General features: G+C 39.9%; 1 protein-coding gene across 1 annotated transcript in view; it reads left to right on the top strand.

Annotated features, from left to right (window-relative positions):
- EXTL3 (exostosin like glycosyltransferase 3) overlaps positions 1 to 22,725 on the top strand; it is a 47,037-nt gene that overhangs the window by 12,655 nt on the left and 11,657 nt on the right. The window contains exons 3-5 of the mRNA XM_059926827.1: positions 5,363 to 5,490; positions 13,525 to 13,669; positions 19,037 to 19,165. Of these exons, the coding sequence (XP_059782810.1) occupies positions 5,363 to 5,490; positions 13,525 to 13,669; positions 19,037 to 19,165 (402 nt within the window). The remainder of the gene's footprint in view (positions 1 to 5,362; positions 5,491 to 13,524; positions 13,670 to 19,036; positions 19,166 to 22,725) is intronic.

The raw sequence follows: 22,725 nt of genomic DNA, 5'->3' as shown, positions 1-22,725 counted from the left end.
TGGTAGGTTGATGGATTTTTTTGCTGTAGAAAACTAGATTAGATACTGAGAGGTTTCAGTATATCCAGTGTTTATAGTTTTGATATATAAGCTTCTCAAGTCTTTATTCTGTATTCTGAAAATAGGATGGACAGGGCCAAATTAGGTCCTATTTCCTGTTTATTCATTCATTTATAAAACACTTGTTGAACACCTACTGCATGCCAGGCACTGTGCTCTATACATTCTAGTCAGTGTCATACCAGTATTTAAGTCAATAACTTGAAGGTCAGTCTTCATGTTCACAAGTTACTAAGCTATAATCATAAGGCATGAAAAAAATAGCCACTGTTGAGGGAGGGGGGAGTGTTGTTTTAATTTGGAAAAAAACAAAATAACATCAACAAAAATGAGAATATTTCCTAAATGTGACATATTACTTCTGGTTGACTCACTTCTTTCACGTTTGATCTGCCCTTTCTCAGATCTGCCTCTTCTCAGATCCTTTCTCAGATCCTTAGAGGCCAGCGCTGATCTGCATGTCTGCATTACAAATATTGGAATCTTTTCGTTGTTCTGATTGTGGTGCCAGAATAGATAACGGTTGGTTTGCTCGGCTTTTGTCTAGACATTAAGCACTATAGCTCTGAAGCAAAACTGGTAGAAGAAAGATTTTACTCCCCTTACCCTTTAATTTTAGTTTGTATTTGCAAACTTTGTAAGGCGGAAATCTCTTTCGGTTTATGGGGAAAAGGTGATTGTGCTTAAATTACGAGTTACATTTATTCAGAGTTTGCTTTACTGTCTCCTGGTGGTTGACTGTGAATCGGGGTGTCTCAGCAGCGGCACAGTGACATTCGGGCTGGATAGTTCTCTGTTTCCGGGGGCCGTGCTGTGCAGTGTAGGATCTAGCAGCATCCCTGGCCTCTGCCCACTGGATGCAAGAAACCCCCCCACCGCCACCCCAAGTTGTGACAACCAACGATGTCCACAGATATTGTCAAATGTCTCTTGGGGGGCAAAATCACTCCTAGCTGAGAACCACCACTCCGAATCCTTAAAGCAGACCTACTGACCACAGTTGTTTGTGAGCTAACCACAAGTAAGCTGCTGCCGTACTTGACGTTGTGTTTCTCTGAATCCTTAAAAGTTTTTCTTTTATTCTGATGGCTGTCGCGTCAGTTCCCTAATCCTGGGGATCTTACTGTCATCCCAGAGGAGTTGTGCCGGGATGAGCAGAGATGATGGTACCTGTGATGTATTCCTGGAATCCAGAAGACTTGTTCTTAATGGACCTGCCCCTTAATGGACTTTAAGAGACTTTCTCAGAAAAGCTGCCTGTGAAATCTAGGCCAACACACATTTGATATGAGGCCTTCAGCTCTAAGTCTTCCAAAGGACAAGCAGGTCCTCTTCATTGGATTTACTCTGTAATTAGACAAAAAGTTTGGCTACGTTCTAGGTATCAAATCATGATCATTTTTGTTTTTAATTGTTGTTTCTTGTTTTTATTTATTTATTTATAAATTTGTTTTATTTATTTATTTATTTTTGGCTGTGTTGGGTCTTCGTTGCTGCACGCGGGCTTTCTCTAGTTGCGGCGAGCAGGGGCTACTCTTCGTTGCGGTGCGTGGGCTTCTCATTGCGGTGGCTTCTCTTGTTGCAGAGCATGGGCCCTAGGCACGTGGGTTTCAGGAGTTGTGGCACACAGGCTCAGTAGTTGTGGCTCATGGGCTCTAGAGCGCAGGCTCAGTAGTTGTGGTGCAAGGGCTTAGGTGCTCCACGGCATGTGGGATCTTCCCTGACCAGGGCTCGAACCCGTGTCCCCTACATTGGCAGGCGGATTCTTAACCACTACGTCACCAGGGAAGCGCTTGTATCTTGTTTTTAGATTAAGAGGTTTTTTGTAGGGTTGTCAAGTTTGGCTGATAAACAACTTCCTTTTTTTTTTTTTTTAAAGTTTCTTTTTTTTAATTAATTAATTAATTAATTAATTAATTTATGGCTGTGTTGGGTCTTCGTTTCTGTGCTAGGGCTTTCTCTAGTTGTGGCAAGCAGGGGCCACTCTTCATCGCGGTGCGCGGGCCTCTCACTATCGCAGCCTCTCTTGTTGCGGAGCACAGGCTCCAGACGCGCAGGCTCAGTAATTGTGGCTCACTGGCCCAGTTGCTCTGTGGCATGTGGGATCTTCCTGGACCAGGGCTCGAACCCGCGTCCCCTGCATTGGCAGGCAGACTCTCAACCACTGCGCCAACAGGGAAGTCCTAAATTTTATTTATTTTATTTTTGGCTGTGTTGGGTCTTCGTTTCTGTGCGAGGGCTTTCTCTAGTTGCGGCGAGCGGGGGCCACTCTTCATCGCGGTGCGCGGGCCTCTCACTATTGCAGCCTCTCTTGTTGTGGAGCACAGGCTCTAGACGCGCAGGCTCAGTAGTTGTGGCTCACGGGCCTAGTTGCTCCGCGGCATGTGGGATCTTCCCAGACCAGGGCTCGAACCCGTGTCCCCTGCATTGGCAGGCAGATTCTCAACCACTGTGCCACCAGGGAAGCCCACAACTTCCATTTTTGCACATAACATGGTGCTATGATGATTTAGCAGAGAGGTTGCTTACTTACGTTCATACACGTGATAAGTGGTAGAATTGGAATCTGAACGCATGTTTTTCTGGTTGACTTCAAAGCCATGCTTTTTCCTCTGTACCAGCGCCTCTCAAAATTTAATGTGCATAGGACTCGGGGATCTTGTTAAAATGCAGGTTGGTCCTGACTTGGTAGGCTTAGGGAGGGCTGCATTTCTGCATTTCTAGCAGAGTCCCAGATGATGCCCGCATTGCTGGTCTTTGGATTATACTTTGAGTACTGGAGCTCTGTACTATGTTCATGGATTGTTAATTGTGCTGTAGGTAATCCTCCTGGTGGTTAACTCACAAAATTGGTAATCTACAATTGAATATTCAAGAACTGGATGTTTTACTGATTTTTTTTCTCATTTTAAGCTGTGTGTATTCCCTGGTAGAGCTGAGGGACAGCTATACTCACCTGAACTGGCAGCGTTGCAGGTCTGTGTTAAGTGAATGCTGGGCACATTAGGACAGTAACATGAATGACCCGAGGGTAGCTTATGGGGCACGTGTTCGAGTGAACAGCTGCTGTAGTCTACTGATTCTGGGGTGGACGTTAGTTTACATTTCCACATCTCTGAAATTGGGTGTTTCCTGAGATAGACAGCATTTTACCATCTCCGAGGTTGGCATTTGTCTTCGGCTACTTCTGGCCACCCTCCCACTCCCTGAGGTAGAGCCGGGCAGATACCACGGTGAGCACGTGGCCTTCTCCCCCTTCTTGCTCCTCTCTTTTTCCTGGCCCAGGGTTCAGTGCCTTTGTTCTGTCACTGCTGAACCCGAGCTTGGGAGGTCTGGGCTACAAGCTCAGGGATTTTTATATTGGTCAAAAGTGCTGCAGGGCAAGATGGATTTCTCTGCCTGTTGCTTGGCTCTCTGTAGTAGCAAATCCGTTACAGATTTTTCCTTGTCTTGGTAGGAACTCCTCCAGGACTGAGGCAGAGTTTTAAAAAGCTCTTTATTAAACATTCTAAATGATAAGCTATTTCACATCTTTCTTGTTTGGCAGTATTTTTATTTCTTTTTTTTAGAATAATTCTTTATTTATTTTTGGCTGTGTTGGGTCTTCGTTTCTGTGCGAGGGCTTTCTCTAGTTGCGGCAAGCGGGGGCCACTCTTCATCGCGGTGCGCGGGCCTCTCATTATCGCGGCCTCTCTTGTTGCGGAGCACAGGCTCCAGACGCGCAGGCTCAGTAGTTGTGGCTCACGGGCCTAGTTGCTCCGCGGCACGTGGGATCTTCCCAGACCAGGCCTCGAACCCGTGTCCCCTGCATTGGCAGGCAGACTCTCAACCACTACGCCACCAGGGAAGGCCAGTATTTTTATTTCTTGATGGTACACAAATTAATTATACATTTTCCATGGGGCTTTCGTTGGATGAGACTTATAAACTTAATCGAAGTTTAGCAGAGACGCACTGATTTGGAGTTGGGAATATTAGAGTCTAGCTCTGCCACTTGCCAGTCGTCCACGTGTAAAGTGAAAGTTGACTGATCTCCAAGGACCTTCTGGCTCTGAACTAATTGGATTCCAAGTATGCTAGAATGAATTAATTGAAATATGAGGACTCTGCCTTAAGAACACAGAAGAAGTGATTACTTTTGACAAGGTTGGGGAGTGACAAGAGGCATCTGAACTGGGTCTCCAGGGGGAGAATAATTGTGGTAGAGGAATAGGAGAAAGAGTATTTTAAGCTGAAGGGACAATACTCGTGAGGTCATGGGAGTACCTTTGAAACCATTCATAAACTTTTAGACCCTGGATAAAATTATATTCCTTATGCTACGTGGAGGTTAGCCTCATTACAGGTAAGGTGTTCTGTTAAAAGTAAGATGACCCTTCTTGGCTTTCCAAAAAGGTGATTGCTCAAGAAGTTCTCTCTGTTTCTGGTTTTTGAGAATAAAATGATGGTTCCTCACTAGCTGGATTAATTAGGTATAGAAACCATAAAAATAAAATGAGCTATCAAAGTACTGAGTATGTTCATCCTTGTTTGAGTATCAGGGACAAGGTGAATAATAAAGCTACTACCTATGTTATGGTAAACTATGCTTATCTGAGGCAGGTTTAAATAATTTTTAAAATCATAATGTAGTTCTACCATTTGGGCACTAATCTTTGTTTTGTGAAGAAATTACTGCTTTTCATAGTGGGTCACTTTGGATAGAGATTCTTTGGACACAAAAGCTGTTAGTTTTACTGGATCAGGTACACCTTGAAAGAAAAACCTCTTGTAAGTGTAGTCAGTGTTGCAGGTAGCAATTGCAAAAGTGAAGTAAGTAATTAACCTCAACCAGATGGACTGTCCTTTGTTCTTTTATACCAAAAAGAAAGGCCTTAAAATTGGGGGTCAGAAATTATATAGACTTAAGGGAGTTCTGAGTTTGGTTTTAAAGGGGATTCCAGGGCTGAGAATCATAATCTCAGTTCTACTCTGCCACCTTGTGTTCTCTTGGGAAACTTATTTTTAATTTCCCTAGACTGTGTTTATTGCATACTTAAAATAATCCTCAGCTTTAGCTTGTTTCACAGGAAAATTAGGTAGCAAATGAATACAGCTTAAAATGTGAAATCTTTATACATTTGCCGAAATATGAGGCAATTTCTGTTCCTAAAAGGCATATGCTAGATTTTACAAGTGGTAGGTAAGCAGGCGAAATTGTTCAAGATGTTTAGCCACAGTCTGCTTTGACCTAAAGGCGGTTTTGCTTTTGCATTGAACGATGCAGCATTGACCGTTAAGTGTTTTTCCTTCCTCTTTACAGGTGGTCCGTACTGAGAAGAACAGTTTGAACAATCGATTCCTGCCCTGGAATGAAATCGAGACAGAGGCCATCCTGTCTATTGATGATGACGCTCACCTCCGCCACGATGAAATCATGTTTGGGTTTCGGTGAGGAGCTGATTTTCAATCATGAAACACTTTTGTTTGCAAATGACAGGAAACTAACTCAAAACCTGGATTAGGCAGCCAAATGAATTTCATAGCTGATAGTAACTGAGACATCTTATTGGGCTTAAATATCCCACTTTGAGGGAACAGTACAGGTGAGAGAATGGAGTAGATCAGGGCCACTCAAAGTGTGTCCTGGACTGGTATGCTGGCCCGTGAACAGTTTATTACCTGTCCACAGTGAGGTAAGTACAAAAATTCAGAGTAGGCATTTAGAAACTTTAAAATGATTTGATATTTACCATGACATCCAAGTGTGAACTTTTTTCTTGTAATTCATTTTTTGGGTAACATTTATTGAATATAATTCATACATCATACAGTTCACTCATTTAAGTGTACCATTCATTGGTTTTTAGTATATTTACAGAGTTGTGCAACCATCACCATAATCTAGTTTAGAAATCTTCATTACCACCAAAAGAAATCCTGTACCCATTAGCAGTCATTCCCCATTTTTCTCCAACTCCTCTAAGACCTTGGCAACCATTAATGTACTTTGTTTCTCTATAAATTTGCCTGTTACAGACATTCCATATACATGGACCATATAATATGTGCTCTTTGGTAACTGGTTTCTTTCACTTAACATAGTGTTTCCAAGGTTCATCCATCTTGTAGCATCTGTCAGTACTTCATCCATTTTGTATGGATGTACACATTTTGTTTATCCATTTATCCATTAATGGACATTTGGGTTGTTTCTACTCCTTGGCTATTGAGAATAGTGCTGCTATGAACATTCATGTACAAGTTTGTATATGAACATTTCCTTTCTCTTAGATATATACCTTGGAGTGGAATTGCTGGATCATATAGTATCTCTTCGTTTAACATTTTGAGGGACGACACTCCTGTTTTCCGAAGTGGCTGCACCACTTTATATTGCACCAGCAGTGAACAGGGTTCCATTTCCTCTGCATCCTTGTCAACACTTGTTATTTTCCATTTTTTATTTATAGCCCTCCTACTGGGTGTGAAGTGGTATTTCAGTGTAGTTTTGATTTGCATTTCCCTAATGACTCGTGATATTGGCTATCTTTTCATGTGCTTAATAACAATTTATGTATCTTCTTTGAAGAAACGTCTATTGAGATCCTTTGCCCATTGTGATTTGGGTTGTCTTTTTATTATTGAGTTGTAAGAGTTCTCTGTATATTCTAGATCCAAGTCCCTTATCAGAGATAGGATTCGCAAATTTTTTCTGCTGTTCTGTGGGTTGTCATTTCACTTTCTTTATGGTGTCCTTCAAAGCACAAAAGCTTTTCATTTTAATGAAGTCCAGTTTGTCTATGTTTTCTTTGGTTACTTGGTGCTTTTGGTGTCATATGTAAGAAACCATGAGATTCATATTTATTGTATTTTACAAAAGCATGAATAAGCCAGGGGAACATTACTTGTTTGCCACAGATAGTTTGAGAAGCACTGGAGTAGATATCCTTGGAGATCTTGTTCAAATTAAGTATAGATCCAGGATGGAGAACTCTTTTTCTCTGTGCTTTTGTTGCATTCACTGAAAGCCTGGCCTGACCCCTAGCTTTCAGGCTTCCTTTGGTTTAAGTGGATAAGTGCAGATGCTCAGATGAAAGGAGCAGCTTTATTGCTGTATTTGTCTTAGGTCCATCTATAAAGAATTATTTGACACATTTCTGACAAATCAGAACATCTGTTCTTACTCTCCCTCACCCAGCCTCTCATTTCCTTTGACTTCTTTCTCCTACTATATTATTGAGGCAGGAGTCTGTTGTTAGCAGTGATAAAAATCCCACTGAAGTGTGTTCCTTTGTACCATGACAGTAAGAAGCCAGCTCTCTATTTACTGGTTTTTATGAAAGGAAAAAAAAGCCATGTGATGGTTCCAGAAATGGGCTTTTGCCATCACAGTTGTCGTTATTGACGGTGGTGGGGAGGGAAGGGAAGGTGGTATATTTCTGATACAGCATGATGCAGTTTAGACCATGCTAAAGGACTGGGAGCTGTGAACAGAGTCATGGGATGTTAACAGGAGAATTGCCAATCAGCTCTAGATCCCAGGAATGATTAGATAAGGGGTCCTGCTTTGATGAGTTTGAAGCTTATTAAGATAGCTGGCATTTGCTATCTTGTATGGCTCTTGATTTAGGAAGATTTGTTTTAAAATTAATTAATTAATTAATTAATTTTTGGCTGCATTGGGTCTTTGTTGCTGCGCATGGGCTTTCTCTAGTTGCGACGAGCAGGGGCTACTCTTCGTTGTGGTGCGCAGGCTTCTCATTGCAGTGGCTTCTCTTGTTGCGGAGCACGGGCTCTAGGCGCACAGGCTTCAGCAGTTGTGGCATGCAGGCTTCAGTAGTTGTGGTGTGCAGGCTCAGTAGTTGTGGCTCGCGGGCTCTAGAGCGCAGGCTCAGTAGTTGTGGCTCGCGGGCTTAGTTGCCCCACGGCATGTGGGATCGTCCCGGACTGGGGCTCGAACCCGTGTCCCCCGCATTGGCAGGTGGATTCTTAACCACTGCGCCACCAGGCAAGTCCCTAGGAAGATCTTTATCTTTTCCATTTGTCAACAGATTTCCAAGTGGTGAGAGAATAATAAGGAAGCCTTATGACTGATGATGTTGAGTATCTTTTCATGTGCTCAGTGACTGTTTGTATATCTTCTTTGGAGAAATGTCTATTCAGATCCTTTGCCTTTTTATTATTGAGCTGTAAGAGTCTCCTAACAGTCATTTGAAATTTGAGGGTTAGCCTCTGGTTATAAGACTGGTAAATTATCTCTGGCTTGACTTCTAAACCTTTTATTGCCCTGACTCTTTTCTCATTTGTTTGGGCATCCTTTGATCTAAAAACTTTGTTTTCGAATTAGAGTTTTCATCTTTTCCAGATTAGTTTTTTAAGGAACCTCCATACTGTTCTCCATAGTGGCTGCTCCAATTTACATTCTCACCAGCAGTGTAGGAGGGTCCCCTTTTCAAAAAGATAAATGCACCCCAGTGTTCATTGCAGCACTGTTTACAGTAGCCAAGACCTGGAAGCAACCTAAGTGTCCGTCAACAGATAAATGGATAAAGAAGCTGTGGTATATATATACGATGGAATACTACTCAGCCATAAGAAAAGAATGAAATAATGCCATTTGCTGCAACCTTGATGGACCTAGAGATTATCATACTTAGTGAAGTGAAAGGCAAATAACGTGATATCACTTATATGTGGAATCTAAAAAAATGATACAAGTGAATTTACTTACAAAACAGAAATAGACTCACAGACATAGAAAACAAACTTATGGTAACTAAAGGGGAAAGTGGGGGGAGGGATAAATTAGGAATTTGGGATTAACAGATATACACTATTATATATAAAATAGATAATGAGGACCTACTGTATAGCACAGGGAGATATATTCAGTATCTTGTAATAACCTGTAATGGAAAAGAATCTGAAAAATAATATATATATATATATATATATATATATATATATGTATAACTGAATCACTTGTAAATCAACTGCACTTTGATTTTAAATAAATAAATAAATAGAAATTCTCCCTCTGGCAAAAGGTAATATGGATCTTGGCTAACTTCAGCTTACACAGCAAGGAAAGAAACAGGTATGTTCTTAAGGGACAGATAAAGAGACCCAAGAGAACTGAAAACATATGTCTATACAAAAGCAGTACATGAATGTTCATAGCAGCATTATTTATAAGAGTCAATGAGTATAAGCATGATTCTGCTTACGTGAGGCGCCCAGAGTAGTCAGATTCATAGAGACAAAGGTGGTGGTGGCCGCCTGGGGCTGGAGGAAGGCAAGGATGCCGAGTTAGAGTTCAGTGGGTCAGAGCTTCAGGCTGGGAAGGTGAAGAAGTTCTGGAGATTGATGATCATACAACAGTGTGAATATACCTAATGCCATTGAACTGTACGCTTGAAAATGATGAAAATGGTAAACTTTATGTTACATACATTTTGCCACACACCAAAAAATCAGTTGTCAAAAAAAACTAAAACAAAAGAAGTAATAAACAACCCAAATGTCCATCAACTGATGAATGGATAAACAAACCGTGGTATATGCATACAATGGAATATTATTTGGCAACAAAAAAGGAATGAAATACTGACACGTGCTACAACATGGGTGAACCTTGAAAACAGGCTAAGTAAAATAAGCTAGTCACAGAATATATGAGTCCATTTATATGAAATGTCCACAGTAAGCAAATCTGTGGAGCCAGAAAGTAGATTGGTGGTTGCCATGGGATGGGGAGGGGGAAAATGGGGAGTGACTGCTAATGGTTATGGAGTTTCTTTTTGGGGTCATGAAAATATTCTGAAATTCGGTAGTGGTGATGGTTGCATAGCTCTGTGAATATACTAAAACCCAGTGAGTCGTACACTTTTAAACAAGTGAGTTTTATGGTATGTGATTTATGTCTCAGTAAACTTTATTTTTTAAAAAGGTGATAGGGTAAGCTGTATGAGGAGGGATGGGATTGTGGACTGGAAGGTAGGTTTCTCTTCCTGGATCCAAGTATCTCTGTTATCTTGGCCCAGAAGTTGTGCATTCCCCCACTGGATCTGATATTGATCTTCTTCTCTGTATTCCATTGCTCTGCTTTGAGTTTTCTTTTCCAAAGGGAGCTAACCAAAACCTTTTTCCTTTATCATGGTTTGGTACACGTTCCTTAATATTTTATTTTGGAGAGGAGGAAAAGGCTTACATAATATCACAGAAACATGGAATTTGGAAAAGAGACTATTGTTTTAGATGGTCAGGAAGCAAAATCTCACCTTATTTTTTAAATACATTTTTTGATTATTAGTTGATTTTACACTTTATTTTCTTACTGCATTTCAAATCATTTGGTTCTTAATGAACCAGAGGGAGAAACATGGAAATACAACCAGGAAGGATGACACTGTCTCTTTGTGTGGCGTGGTCCGTATTACTTTAATGTGCTCAATATCTTTAATATACTGATCTTTATTCAAAACCATATTCCTAAGTTTTGAAGATCAGAAAAATCAGTTTTAAATTAAATATTAGTAGTAACATGACCTTTTGCTTCATTCAGGTAACTTATTAAATCGTTTTGAGTCTCACAGGATTGCAAGAAAAAGAAATCATCGTTATTTAAAATAATGTAAATATTTGAGTTGTCAGGTTTTTTTTTAACTTGACTATATTAATATGGAAATGATGTGCCACAGTTTGTGCCATGAGAAGGTTGAATTGATGCACTTATTTCAAAGGTGATAGTATGTAAATCTGAAATGTTAACAGAAGAATGTTAGTCGTGACTCACATTCTTCAGTGGAATAGTATCTTGATTTCGTTATTTTAAAATTTCTCTGTAGTTGTTTGGCAAAGTTGAATTTATCCAGTGAATTTTCTTTAAGTTTGAGCTATAGAATTACCTTTGAAACTTTTTCCCTAACGTATATTGTAGGTAATTGGAACATTAACACAGTTAAAAAATAATTCATTAAAGATAAGATGTACTGGGAGTTCCCTGGTGGTCTGGTGGTCAGGATTCCACACTTTCACTGCCGGGTCCCTCAGTTCCTGGTCAGGGAACTGAGATTCCACAAGCCGCGTGGTACAGCCAAAAAAAAAAAAAAGAGGATAAGGTATACATACCAAAGCATGATCTATGATACTGCACATAGGTTAAAAATACTTAGTGCAGCATAATTTGAATATAATGTTAAGGAACTGGTCATGTGTAACACTTTTATACTTAAATTGATAGCATTATTTATAATTGACATTTTAACATGCCTAACTTTACGATTCCACTGAGACCTTATATCTAAAACTCCTGATGCCTCATCCCAAGGACTTGAGCCTTTACTTGCATTTGTCTGGTGCTTGTGCTTCCATGCTGATTTTTTCCTTATTATTTAACAGATAATTAATACCTAGTTGGGCATGGACAGCCTTTAACAAATTGGATGTGTTGCCTTTTGATATGTAGCAAAGGGTATTCTACCTTATTAAAAACTGTATATATTGACTTAAATCAGCCAAATCTGATAATTAAAATATTGTTTCCCATTCTTTCTTCTGCTGATATTTCTGGGCTAGTAGGATCAATAAGCATTTGAAGAGATCAGTATTTTTAGGAGTATTGATACAGCATTTGGATATGCCATTGGTATTTATTAGCAATCCTTACATTCTGTAAATGTCAAAATATATTATTAAAACACCTTGTAGCTTTTTAGGTTAGTAATTGGGAGTCAGTTTTAGGAGATAAATCAGGACAGAGGTAGGGATTTGGGTGGGATGTGGCAGAAAGCCCATTTAGACAGCTGCTAAGTTGTGATAGGAGTTGTAGTGTCTCATCTGTTTAACTAGATTAGTCGCTTTCAAACTTAATAGGAGAAGAACTCTTTTGAACTGAAATCTTACGTGTTTTAGGAGTTGAAGTTCCAGGGGTGATGAAGGAGTTTCTTAGGCAGTTTAAATCTCCGTTGGGGTGAGGTGGAGTGGGGAGGTGATGGTCCATTGTTTATGGGACCCCCAAAGCACTTCTGCAAGGATGTAGGGTGCTGTGGAACATAAGTGCTTTCACTTCTATGATTTTAGCCTGTGAAACTGATTTTATTTGTTGTACCTTACCTATAAATTTGAGGATGTGGGGCTTCCCTGGTGGCGCAGTGGTTGGGAGTCTGCCTGCCGATGCAGGGGACACGGGTTCGAGCCCTGGTCCGGGAAGATCCCACATGCCGCGGAGCGACTAAGCCCGTGCACCACATTTGCTGAGCCTGTGCTCTGGAGCCCGCGAGCCACAACTGCTGAGCCCGTGTGCCACAACTACTGAAGCCCGCGCACCTAGAGCCCGCGCTCCGCAACAAGAGAAGCAACCACAATGAGAAGTCTACACACCGCAACGAAGAGTAGCCCCCGCTCGCCGCAACTAGAGAAAGTCCGTGCACAGCAACGAAGACCCAACGCAGCCAAAAATAAATAAAATAAATAAATTTAAAAAAAAATTTGAGGATGTTATAAAAGTTTATCCTGGAAACGTTGAATTCTCAATTATTTCTTGCATTTATGAAGTCTTTCATTTGTATGGTTCTGTAGACCACTTCTTTTCATGCTGTAGGTTTCTACCTGAGCTCTGCTCAAATCAGGAATTAAGACTGTTGTACCTAACTCCAGGCAGCAGTCTCCTGTTTAGACCAGTGGTCTCTAAGCTTTTTTTTTTTTTTTTTCCCGGCCGTGCCATGCGGCATGTGGGATCCTAGTTCCCCAACCAGGGATCCAACCCCAGTCCTCTGCAGTGGAAGCGCACAGTCTTATCCACTGGACCGCCAGGGAATTCCCCTCTAAGCTTTTTTTTATAGTGTACCCGCTCAGTAAAAGAGAAGTTAAGTATGCAATACACATAAATTATATATAAGTCCTAATATGTCGTACACATTAAAAATAAAACTTTTAGAAATTAAATAAGATTAAAAATAAATAGATATAAAAATCATCTTCTTCCTGCTTCTTAGCAGATTGCTGTACTTATCCCATTCTGGAGACCTTTAATGCCTTAGACTCCTTAGATCCTTAGATCCTTTCTGTGTTATTCCAACTTTTTCCTTCTATAAGGGCTGGAGAGATGCTGGCTGCCAGAAGTTAGAGGATCAATAAGCAAGTACTTATTAAGGAAGCTGTGGGTGACACTGTTTGTTTATTTTTTTATGGCCATGTGGCTTGTGGGATCTTAGTTCCTCAACCAGGGATTGAACCTGCGCCCTCAGCAGTGAAAGCACGGAGTCCCAACCACTGGACCGCAGGGAATTCCTGACACTGTTTGTTTTTATCCTTTTTATCTTGTGATTGATTTGGTATATACAGTTTTTTTTTTTTTTTTTTTTTTAAAGAAGTAACAGCTCAAAAAGTCAGCGTCTGCAAAATAGAGGCAATAATTTTAAACGTTTCTGATAACCTTAGAGCTTTGTACTCAGGAGTGTGCATATACTTGTGTTTTTTGAGGGTGTGGAGAGAAGCGCGGGACCGCATTGTGGGTTTCCCTGGCCGTTACCACGCGTGGGACATCCCTCATCAGTCCTGGCTCTACAACTCCAACTACTCCTGTGAGCTGTCCATGGTGCTGACAGGTGCTGCCTTCTTCCACAAGGTAAGAAAAAGCTGGTAGGATTGGCATGAACTTGGTAGGAGTTGAGCCTTTGTGGGGCAGTGAAATGCTGCTTTAAAGTTAGCTCTGCTAATGCTTCTCATATATTCCTTCTCTGCTAGAATTAAGTTATTTCTATTTTTAAACACAGTGATCAAGATGATTAGAGCAACGCTAGAATAAAAAGTCCGGATGAGAAGGCTGCCTGTATAATTGCACATGGGTCAATAGGAAAATCAGTATATCTTCCCGGGCCCTGGCTCTCCCTCTGTAAAATTGAGGGCATTGGGCCAAAATGGGGTCCAGTTTCCCCACAACCATTCCAGACGTGACCTGGTCAGCAGAAGGCTGAACCTGGCCCTCTTCTGACTCAGCCACCTCTATCCCAAGCCCCACCACAAACCTCTGTCTGTTGGGGCTCTGCAAGTTCTATTTGATTCCTTAGAGCTTTTAATTGTCATGTTGCCTCACATCCTGGTTTTCGCTGAAAATTCACTGTGCAAGTCCTTGCAGTCATGACTCCTCTCCTGTACTGTTGTCGCTGAACTGTTCTGTTTCCTTGCTCCTGACTCATCTTCCCTCTACCTGTCATCTATTCTGTAAAGTAGCCACTGGCCACATGTGGCTGCTGAGCGCTTGAAATGTGACTAGTCAGCGTTGAGATGTGCTCCACGTATAAAGTACATAGCAGACTTTGAAAACTTAGCGTGAAAGAAAGAGTGTAAACTATCTCAGTAATTTTTTATATTGATTGTATGTGAAAGTGCAATTATTTTGGATACACTGGGTTAAATAAAATATATTACAAATTAATTTTACTGTTTCTTTTTATTTCTTAAAAACATGGCTACTAGAAAATTTAAAATGACAATTGTGACTCACAGTGTATTTCTGTTGGATATTGCTGCTCTATACCTTCCCTCCCAAGTCCTCCCTCTGGGTTCTGAAGAATCCCTATTTTGAGATCGCCAAACCGCCCACACCCCCCCGCTTCACAGAGTACCTCCTCCATCTCCTTGATCTGATTGAAACCTGACTTGTCTCTGAGGACAGTGCTTTCCTTTTATTCCTTCCAGGGCCAGTGATTGAGGCTACTCATTTCCCCCGATTTGTACTTTGGAGCAAGGTGTAGAGAACCATTTTCACTGCTTACTGGTGACACTTCTAGACAGTTACTTCTCACCTGTCATGTAAGATCTCATTTGAGGTTCATGGTGTCTGTCTTGTTGCTCCATCTGCCAGCCTCCTACTAATCATCCCTTCATGGTCATCAAAGATGTTAGCACCTGGCCCATCATCCTGATCTCCACTCCATGCCCTCCTGGAAGACCTATCCAGCACACTGTCTCCCTGTAATTGTTGAAGTATCACAGGGTTCTACTTCTGTCTGGTGCTCTTCTTTTTTTAATTTAATTTTTATTTTATATTGGCGTAAGTTGATTTACAATGTTTTAGTTTCAGGTGTACAGCAAAGTGATTCAGTTATACATATACATATATCTATTCTTTTTCAGATTCTTTTCCCATATAGGTTATTACAGAATACTGAGTTAGAGTTCCCTGTGCTATACAGTAGGTCCTTGTTGATTATTTTATATATAGCTGTCTAGTGCTCTTCTTACTTTGTGTTTTCCTTAAATGTTCTCTTGTACTCTCCATGTCTTGTGGCTTTTCTCAGCATCCGTAAGCTGGTGATTTCCGTCCTTATATTCCAGCCATGGCCTTTCCTTGAGAGCTTTACTCGTGTATTTAATTGTTTTCAGGACATCCCCTGTATGTCCCTCTGGTACTTCAAACTGAACTTTTCCCCAAAAAGCTGATTATCTCTCCCCCCACCCCACCTTCAAATCTTTTGTCCCTCATATATTTCACATCTCAGAGGTGGCATCTTGCAAGTCTCCTCAGTTTTACCTTAAAAGTCATCTTACCAGGAACATTTTGAACCAGCCTTAGGAGGTCATTAAACTCTCGGTTTTTTTTTTCTTTTTAAAATTTAATGTGTGAAGCTGATATGCTCATCCCATTCTTGAACTTGGCTCTCATGATTATTTTCCAAACTTGTGGGCTTTGGTTGGGCTGGGGATTGCGAGTAGAATTGGAAAGCATCGGGCTGAGAAACCACACCTAACTAGGAGTCATTTATTTTTACACTGGTCATTTGAGAAAGAGCCCCCAGTTTTAGCAGTGCATACTCACACCGTGAGAATTTACTTGTCTTCTGGAAAGTCTACCTTATCAAATCTCTGATTGCTCTTTAAAAATGACAATAGTCAGATCCCTTTACTTTTTTTTTTTTTTTTGTCTTTTCGTGTTTTTTTTTTTTTTTTTTGGCCACGCTGCGCAGCTTGTGGGATCTTAGTTCCCCAACCAGGGATCGAATCCGCAACCCCTGCAGTGGAAGCAGAGAGTCTTAACCACTGGACTGCCAGGGAAGTCCCAGATCCCTTTACTGTTAAGTAATAAATAATTGACTTAATAAAACTTAGGTTTGTTGTTTTTTCTCTTTGAAAATCTAAGGCAAGGTTTAAAAACTAGCTGCCCTGAAGCCTTCTGTGGTTACAGATGTTTATTTAGCCCCCTGGTGCCGTCCCATACTCTGCCAGGTTTTAAAAACCAGAGAATTTTACAAAAAGATCTGGACCTCAGTGAAAATGAAGATCAGGTCCTACTGGAGCAGGGTTCCTGCCTGGCACCCGCTGGCTGGAGCTGCGTAGCCACTGTTCCCTGGAGGAGGACACGTGTGTGCTTATCTGTCCCATGACTGTATTTTTCTTACACCCATTTCTTTAGCATGTTTATTATCTATTTGCCTTCCTTGTTTGGCCCTTGAAAGCAGCTAAGTTGGTCATCCCTAATCTAGAGCAATCAAGTATTTTTTTTTTATCCTAAGTGCCTATCAGTAAAATGCTCTGGTATCTCACAAATGTATATATTTATTTATAAATTATAATATGCGTACTACTATACTTATAGAAATTTTTATAAGGTTGAGATAAAGATGAAACAGTTTCAAAATAATATTCTCACTAAATTCTTAAATTTTAGTGAAAGCAATATGATTGAATATGCTTTATTATTTTTGAAAATCTTGATTTGACACTGTATTATGGCAACTCAGAGGTCTATTTCTAAATTAAGCATTTTTTTTTAAATTTAACATCTTTATTGGAGTATAATTGCTTTACAGTGTTGTGTTAGTTTCTGCTTTATAACAAAGTGAATCAGCTATATGTATACATATATCCCCATATCCCCTCCCTCTTGCGTCTCCCTCCCACCCTCCCTATCCCACCCCTCTAGGTGGACACAAAGCACCGAACTGATCTCCCTGTGCTATGCGGCTGCTTCCCCACCAGCTATCTATTTTACATTTGGTAGTGTATATATATCCAAAATTAAGCATATTTCTGATACTTGGTTTTAATCACTGCCCCTGGAAGACATACCTTATTGCCATGCTTCCTAAGTTGTGATACTTACCCACCAATTTGGTAGCATTTTGTTGAAATTGGACTAGAATTTCCATCTTCTACAATGTGTTCAGTTTTTTTTAGCAAACTAATGAGAAGGTGTTACATTTTTATATTTTAGAGTAGGTTCTAAATTCACTGAAACTTTTCATTTAGAAGATTTTTAAACAGGTTACAAAAGTTTTTCTATATTTTAAAAATGATTTTTGGCATGAAAAAATCACATAATAGTGGAAATACTTCTAAACATTTGTTTTCATAACGCTTTCTCCATATATTTTTAAGTCAGTTCTTTCTTTTTCCTTTTATGATGTCACGTTTCCCTTGATAAAGATATGGATTGTATTCAATGAATAAATATTCTCATTAGCATACTGATGACAATCACTGACCATTTAAAGGGTACACAGATTTTAATCACCTGTCTTTTTGTAAAAGAAAAATGTGTAATTCATCTTTTAAGTTCACCATCTCTTAAGTACTTTGCCACAAGATAACCAGCAAAACACTTTGTGGTACAAAAACTTTATGATTATTTCGCTATATAGATTCTACTATTTAAGGTGGTAAGATACGTAAATCACTTTTATTAGGCACCTCACCTGTTCATCGTCAGCATGTTGCAACACATCACCATTAACATTTGCTCTGTTTCACGGCATTTGCCCATTTCTGTGGTGTAAATATTCTTACCATGGCTGAGTTCAAGTTATCAGTATGAGTCAATGAACATGGTGTTTGGAAGAGATGGGCAGGTCCATGCCAGTGATATAGTATTTTCACCATACGGATATGATAGACATAAACAGCCTCAAGATGACAGCTAATGTGGGACATCCCTGGCGGTACAGTGGTTAAGACACTGCACTTCGACTGCAGGGGGCACGGGTCTGATCCCTGGTTAGGGAACTAGGATCCCGCATGCCATGAGGCATGACCAAACAATTAAAAAACAAAAAAAAGATGACAGTAAATGTAATAAGTAATTGTAAAATGTATTAATTAGTTAATTAAGAAGTGATGAGCTTTAGGTATTTATTGGCTTTTAATATAACATTTAGTATAACTTAATTTTAAGTATATGTAATTATATTTTTAATAATGGCTACTTTTCATAACAAGCTCACAGAATTCTTAAATAGTCTCACAAAACCTCTGAAAATTTAGCAGTCGACATTCACTGGCAGGTTTGAGCTAGCGCAGACCATTCTGTGGGCCTTGCAGGGCATTTTCAGAACTTAGGCTTTTACTCTGAGTGAGATGAGAAGCCATTGAGGGGTTTGGAGTAAAGGAGAGATGAGCTCAGTTGGACTTGTGTTTTAACACGATCGCTCTGCTGTGCTGAGGATGGACTGTAGGGAGGAAAGTATGGCAGCGGGGAGGCTATTTAGGGGACTGTATGAATAATGCGGGCCAGAGGTGATGGTGGCTTGGAGCAGGGGGTAGCCGGTGCCAATAGTGAGAAGTGAGGCACGGAGGGATCGGACGTCTCATGGCTCAGTGACTTACTGAGGTCTGAGAAGATAACCAGGCTTTCCCCCTTGCGTGTCCCTTCTTGCCTTTGTCAGAGAGAACACGGTTCAACTAGTGTCCCACCTAATGTGATAAATCTTTAGATTGCTGCAGAATCACTGTGGTACCAAGGAGATTACACGACGTTTTGATTCTCAAAGGGGGGGATAAGGGCAGTTTGGACGGGCTAATTCTTCACTGCAGAAGGCCTGCCTTGCAGGGTGTTTAGCGTCCCTGGACCCGACTCCCTAAATGCCAGTGGTGCTTCTCGGTGATTGCCATACCCCACCTCCCACCACAACACCCTTCCTTCCGAGCATATTTTTGCTGAAAGCTAAAGAACTGTGGCCTCTGACAAAGTATGTGATTCTGTTTCTGCCCCTGACAGTATTATGCCTACCTGTATTCTTACGTGATGCCCCAGGCCATCCGAGACATGGTGGACGAATACATCAACTGTGAGGACATCGCCATGAACTTCCTCGTCTCCCACATCACTCGGAAACCCCCCATCAAGGTGAGGTCCGCCCACTTACGGGACTGGGGGCACACGTGTACTTAATTCACTTACTTTGTAGTTGTGCGGTGGGTAACTCACCCATACCTCAGAGTCCTCATCCATAAAACGGGGACGATGACGCCACCAACTAAAGAGGATCATCTTAGGGTTAAATGAGCTGTTCATAACAGCGGCTCTTCACTTCGTAGGCGTAAGTGGATAGAAATCAGAGGGTTTGGAACTTGAATGGGAAAAATGTTGCATCTTTAATTTTCACTAATCTCGAACTGGAGTTTACCCTTTTTATCAGTTATGAAACAGGCTATAATTCATAAGAGTATTTGCAGTAACTGTGATCTGTCACCAGCAGAGCTCACAGGTATTTTCATATCATGTTACATTTGTTGCCACATCTCAAAGTATTGTTTATGTTCATCACTGCTTTGAAATTACGGTAGTTATTAACTTTACCCTAGATCTTGTTACTTAATAAGATAAAATAATAAAAGAGTGCACATATTTCTATATTTCAGTATAACTTGTTTCCTTTGTAATCTCACATATTTTATGCATTTAAAAGCATTTGAGGAGTGCACAGGCTTCACCAGATTGCCAAACCAGAGTGGCAGCGGTGTCCATGGCACACACAGTTTAAGAATTTCTCAGTTAAGGTGTGTAAAGCTCTAAGAATAGTGCCTGGCACATAAGTACTTTATAAGGTATTTACACAAAAACAAAAGTACCCTCAAAATTCTAGATGTTTGAGTTCTGTTTTTTGTCTTTGAGTTGGTGAATAGATTTGACCATAATATAACCAATTTCATACTCAGTGCACAGAAAGACCAGTTCCATCACCCTCTCTGTCATTACTGCAGATTCAGACAAGTGAAAGGTCCCCTGGTGAGGGTTAGGGTAGGCCTGGTAAAGGCCTTGTAACAATTAATACTAGAGAATCTGTCCATTCAAATTAATAGTATTTATGACTAGGCTCTGTCAGTGTTTATGCTATGGATTCACACCTGGTATCCTTAGGTTATTGTCAAAAAGGTGTATTATTTAATTTTATAAAATAATAAGTTTACCTTCATGGATATCATTAGTCCAATGAGTAAATAATAATTGGGTGCATATTTCATTCTTCTTAGATTTTGAAAGTAAGTTCTAGACTGAGTAACCACTAGTGTGGCTCAGGGTTATAACTTAACTCCTGAATTACCCCATGGTTTCTTTGACTCCTTAGCCTTCTGCTAAAGCCTCACAAAAGAAGAATAATTAGCAAAATGATGCACCAGATTGTGTGTGTTTTTTTTAAAACTGTGAATGATGATAGTATTTTTTATATAAAAATAGCATGTTTTCCAGGTACAGTGGTAGATCTGATATTAAACAATGAAAAGCACACTTCTTTGTAAACTTTAAGGTAGGGAGGCAAGGGTCTTAGAAATTAATGACTAGTGCAGTTTTCTATTCTTTACTTATCCTTTCTTGTGTAGCCAGGGACTGGACTCCAGCCAAGATGTATGCTTTCTATTTATACCGCCCTAGTAGATCAGAAAACATTATCCATGAGAATTTAAAGTATATGAGGGATTAGGTACCTAATAATATCATCAGTCACTTGAAGCACTCACAGACATGGTGTATTTTTCATCTTCATGGAAGCGTGTTTGTTATATTATTAGGCCAGTGTTTCATTAAACATCTCTTCAGTGTAGAGAGTGAGATGGAAATAATTTGCACATGGTATACATAATTCTTCCCAAGTGAAAACTTGAAAAGTAAGTAGCCTCTGCATTTTCTTGATCTTATGGAAATATAAGAACAGTTCAAGATTAGGATGACTTTTTAAAATCAAAGGCTCAATAAGTTAAGCCTGTCTTCAAATTCTGAGTTAATTCCCTCAAATTCTGAGTCCAGTTATTTACTTCATATTATAGAACCAGTTAAGCTAAATATTTTCGTTAACTTACCTAATTTTATCAGGTATATGTACTATTTTATGTTATAAAATAGTAATTTTTTTTTGCTTTAAATACTTCAAATTGTCACTGTCCCCTCCCTTGTTATAATTAGGAAGGCATGACTGTTTTATATGATACCAGTATTCTTTCAATAATGTTAATATCTTAACAATATTGACTAAATAAACAGGGAGTTAATTTCATATTATTGCTTTGAATAATGTACTGTTATCTTTTTGAGGAGGAGAAAGATCTAGAATGTAAATAGGCTTCATTCAGAATAAAGGATTAAAAACTCATAAAGCATTGAGAAGATAGATGGCTGGCTTAGGGGATAAGGAAGTAGAGAGAGGACGCATAGGTAAGCATCTTAATATTAATGTTGAGTAAGTTCTCAACATCTATTAATGATTTTCCTTACTGTTACTAAGCATAACTTCTCTTAGACTAAAATTACCTGGAATGTTCCCGTGTAAAATATAGTCCATGGTATTGCTTAAGTAAATATTCAAGCTTCAGCTTATAGTTGTTACTTTATTCCTCTTAATTTTTTGTATGTTTTATTATGTAATATATAAATATTATATATATATATATTTTTAAAATAAATACACTGGGGTTGCAATCTCAAAATTTTTTACTGATGGGTTACATGATTAAAAACGTTTATTTGGAAACCACTGCTTCAGTGAAAACAACAGTATAAAATAACTTTTTTGTGCCAAAGTGGAGTCATTTGCAGGTTAAGGGGTTATTCCCCCTGAGATTAAATGCTGGCATCTGAGATGAGGAGGAAGATTTTTAGGTACGGGGAGAACAAAGTAGAATACTGGACATAGATGCTGTTTGATTATATCCTTCTCTAAGTCCTTGACATCTGTCTCCTGCTTCAGTGAAAGCTGGTGGGAATAGTAGTAAGTGACTCATTGTAAACTGGAAGGGCTCTAGAGAACTGCCGATGGGTGGGAGGGTGAAGGAAGGGGACCGGTGGGGTCCTGTGAAGGGACCTCTGGGGGTTGTGACTCCCTCAGAGTTTTGTCTCTGAGGTGTGTCCCTTGGAGCCTGGCCTGTGATCATGGTCACTCCTCAGTTTCAACTCTAGAGACCTGGCTTCTGATGGCTGATATTGGCTGTATGTGATGATTATTCTTCAGCTATAATTAACTGGATGGGCCGTTCAATTTTAATTTTTTTCTCAATTTATAATAGTAATAATAATTGTAAAATTATTCAGGAAAAGACAGACATATTCAGAAAGAAAACAGAACAAACAGGTTTGAAAGACCTAAATAGAACTACTGGAAATGAAAATTATAGTTATTAAAATGAAAATCTCTGTGAATGGGATAAAAAGATAAGACTTAGCTGAAGACAAAATTAATGACCTATAAGATAAATGTGAAGAAATTTCCAAGAAAGTATTACAGAGATATAAGATATAAAGAGATGGAAAATAAGAAAGGTTAAGAGACATGGAGGGGCTTCCCTGGTGGCATAGTGGTTAAGAATCTGCCTGCCAATGCAGGGGACACGGGTTCGAGCCCTGGTCTGGAAAGATCCCACATGCCATGGAGCAACTAAGCCCATGCACCACAACTACTGAGCCTGCGCTCTAGA

Source organism: Balaenoptera ricei, chromosome 6 (genome assembly GCF_028023285.1).
Source record: "Balaenoptera ricei isolate mBalRic1 chromosome 6, mBalRic1.hap2, whole genome shotgun sequence".
NCBI classification, from domain to species: domain Eukaryota; kingdom Metazoa; phylum Chordata; class Mammalia; order Artiodactyla; family Balaenopteridae; genus Balaenoptera; species Balaenoptera ricei.
Note: the sequence above shows the minus strand (reverse complement) of the source record. Positions and strands in the feature narration are given on the sequence as shown.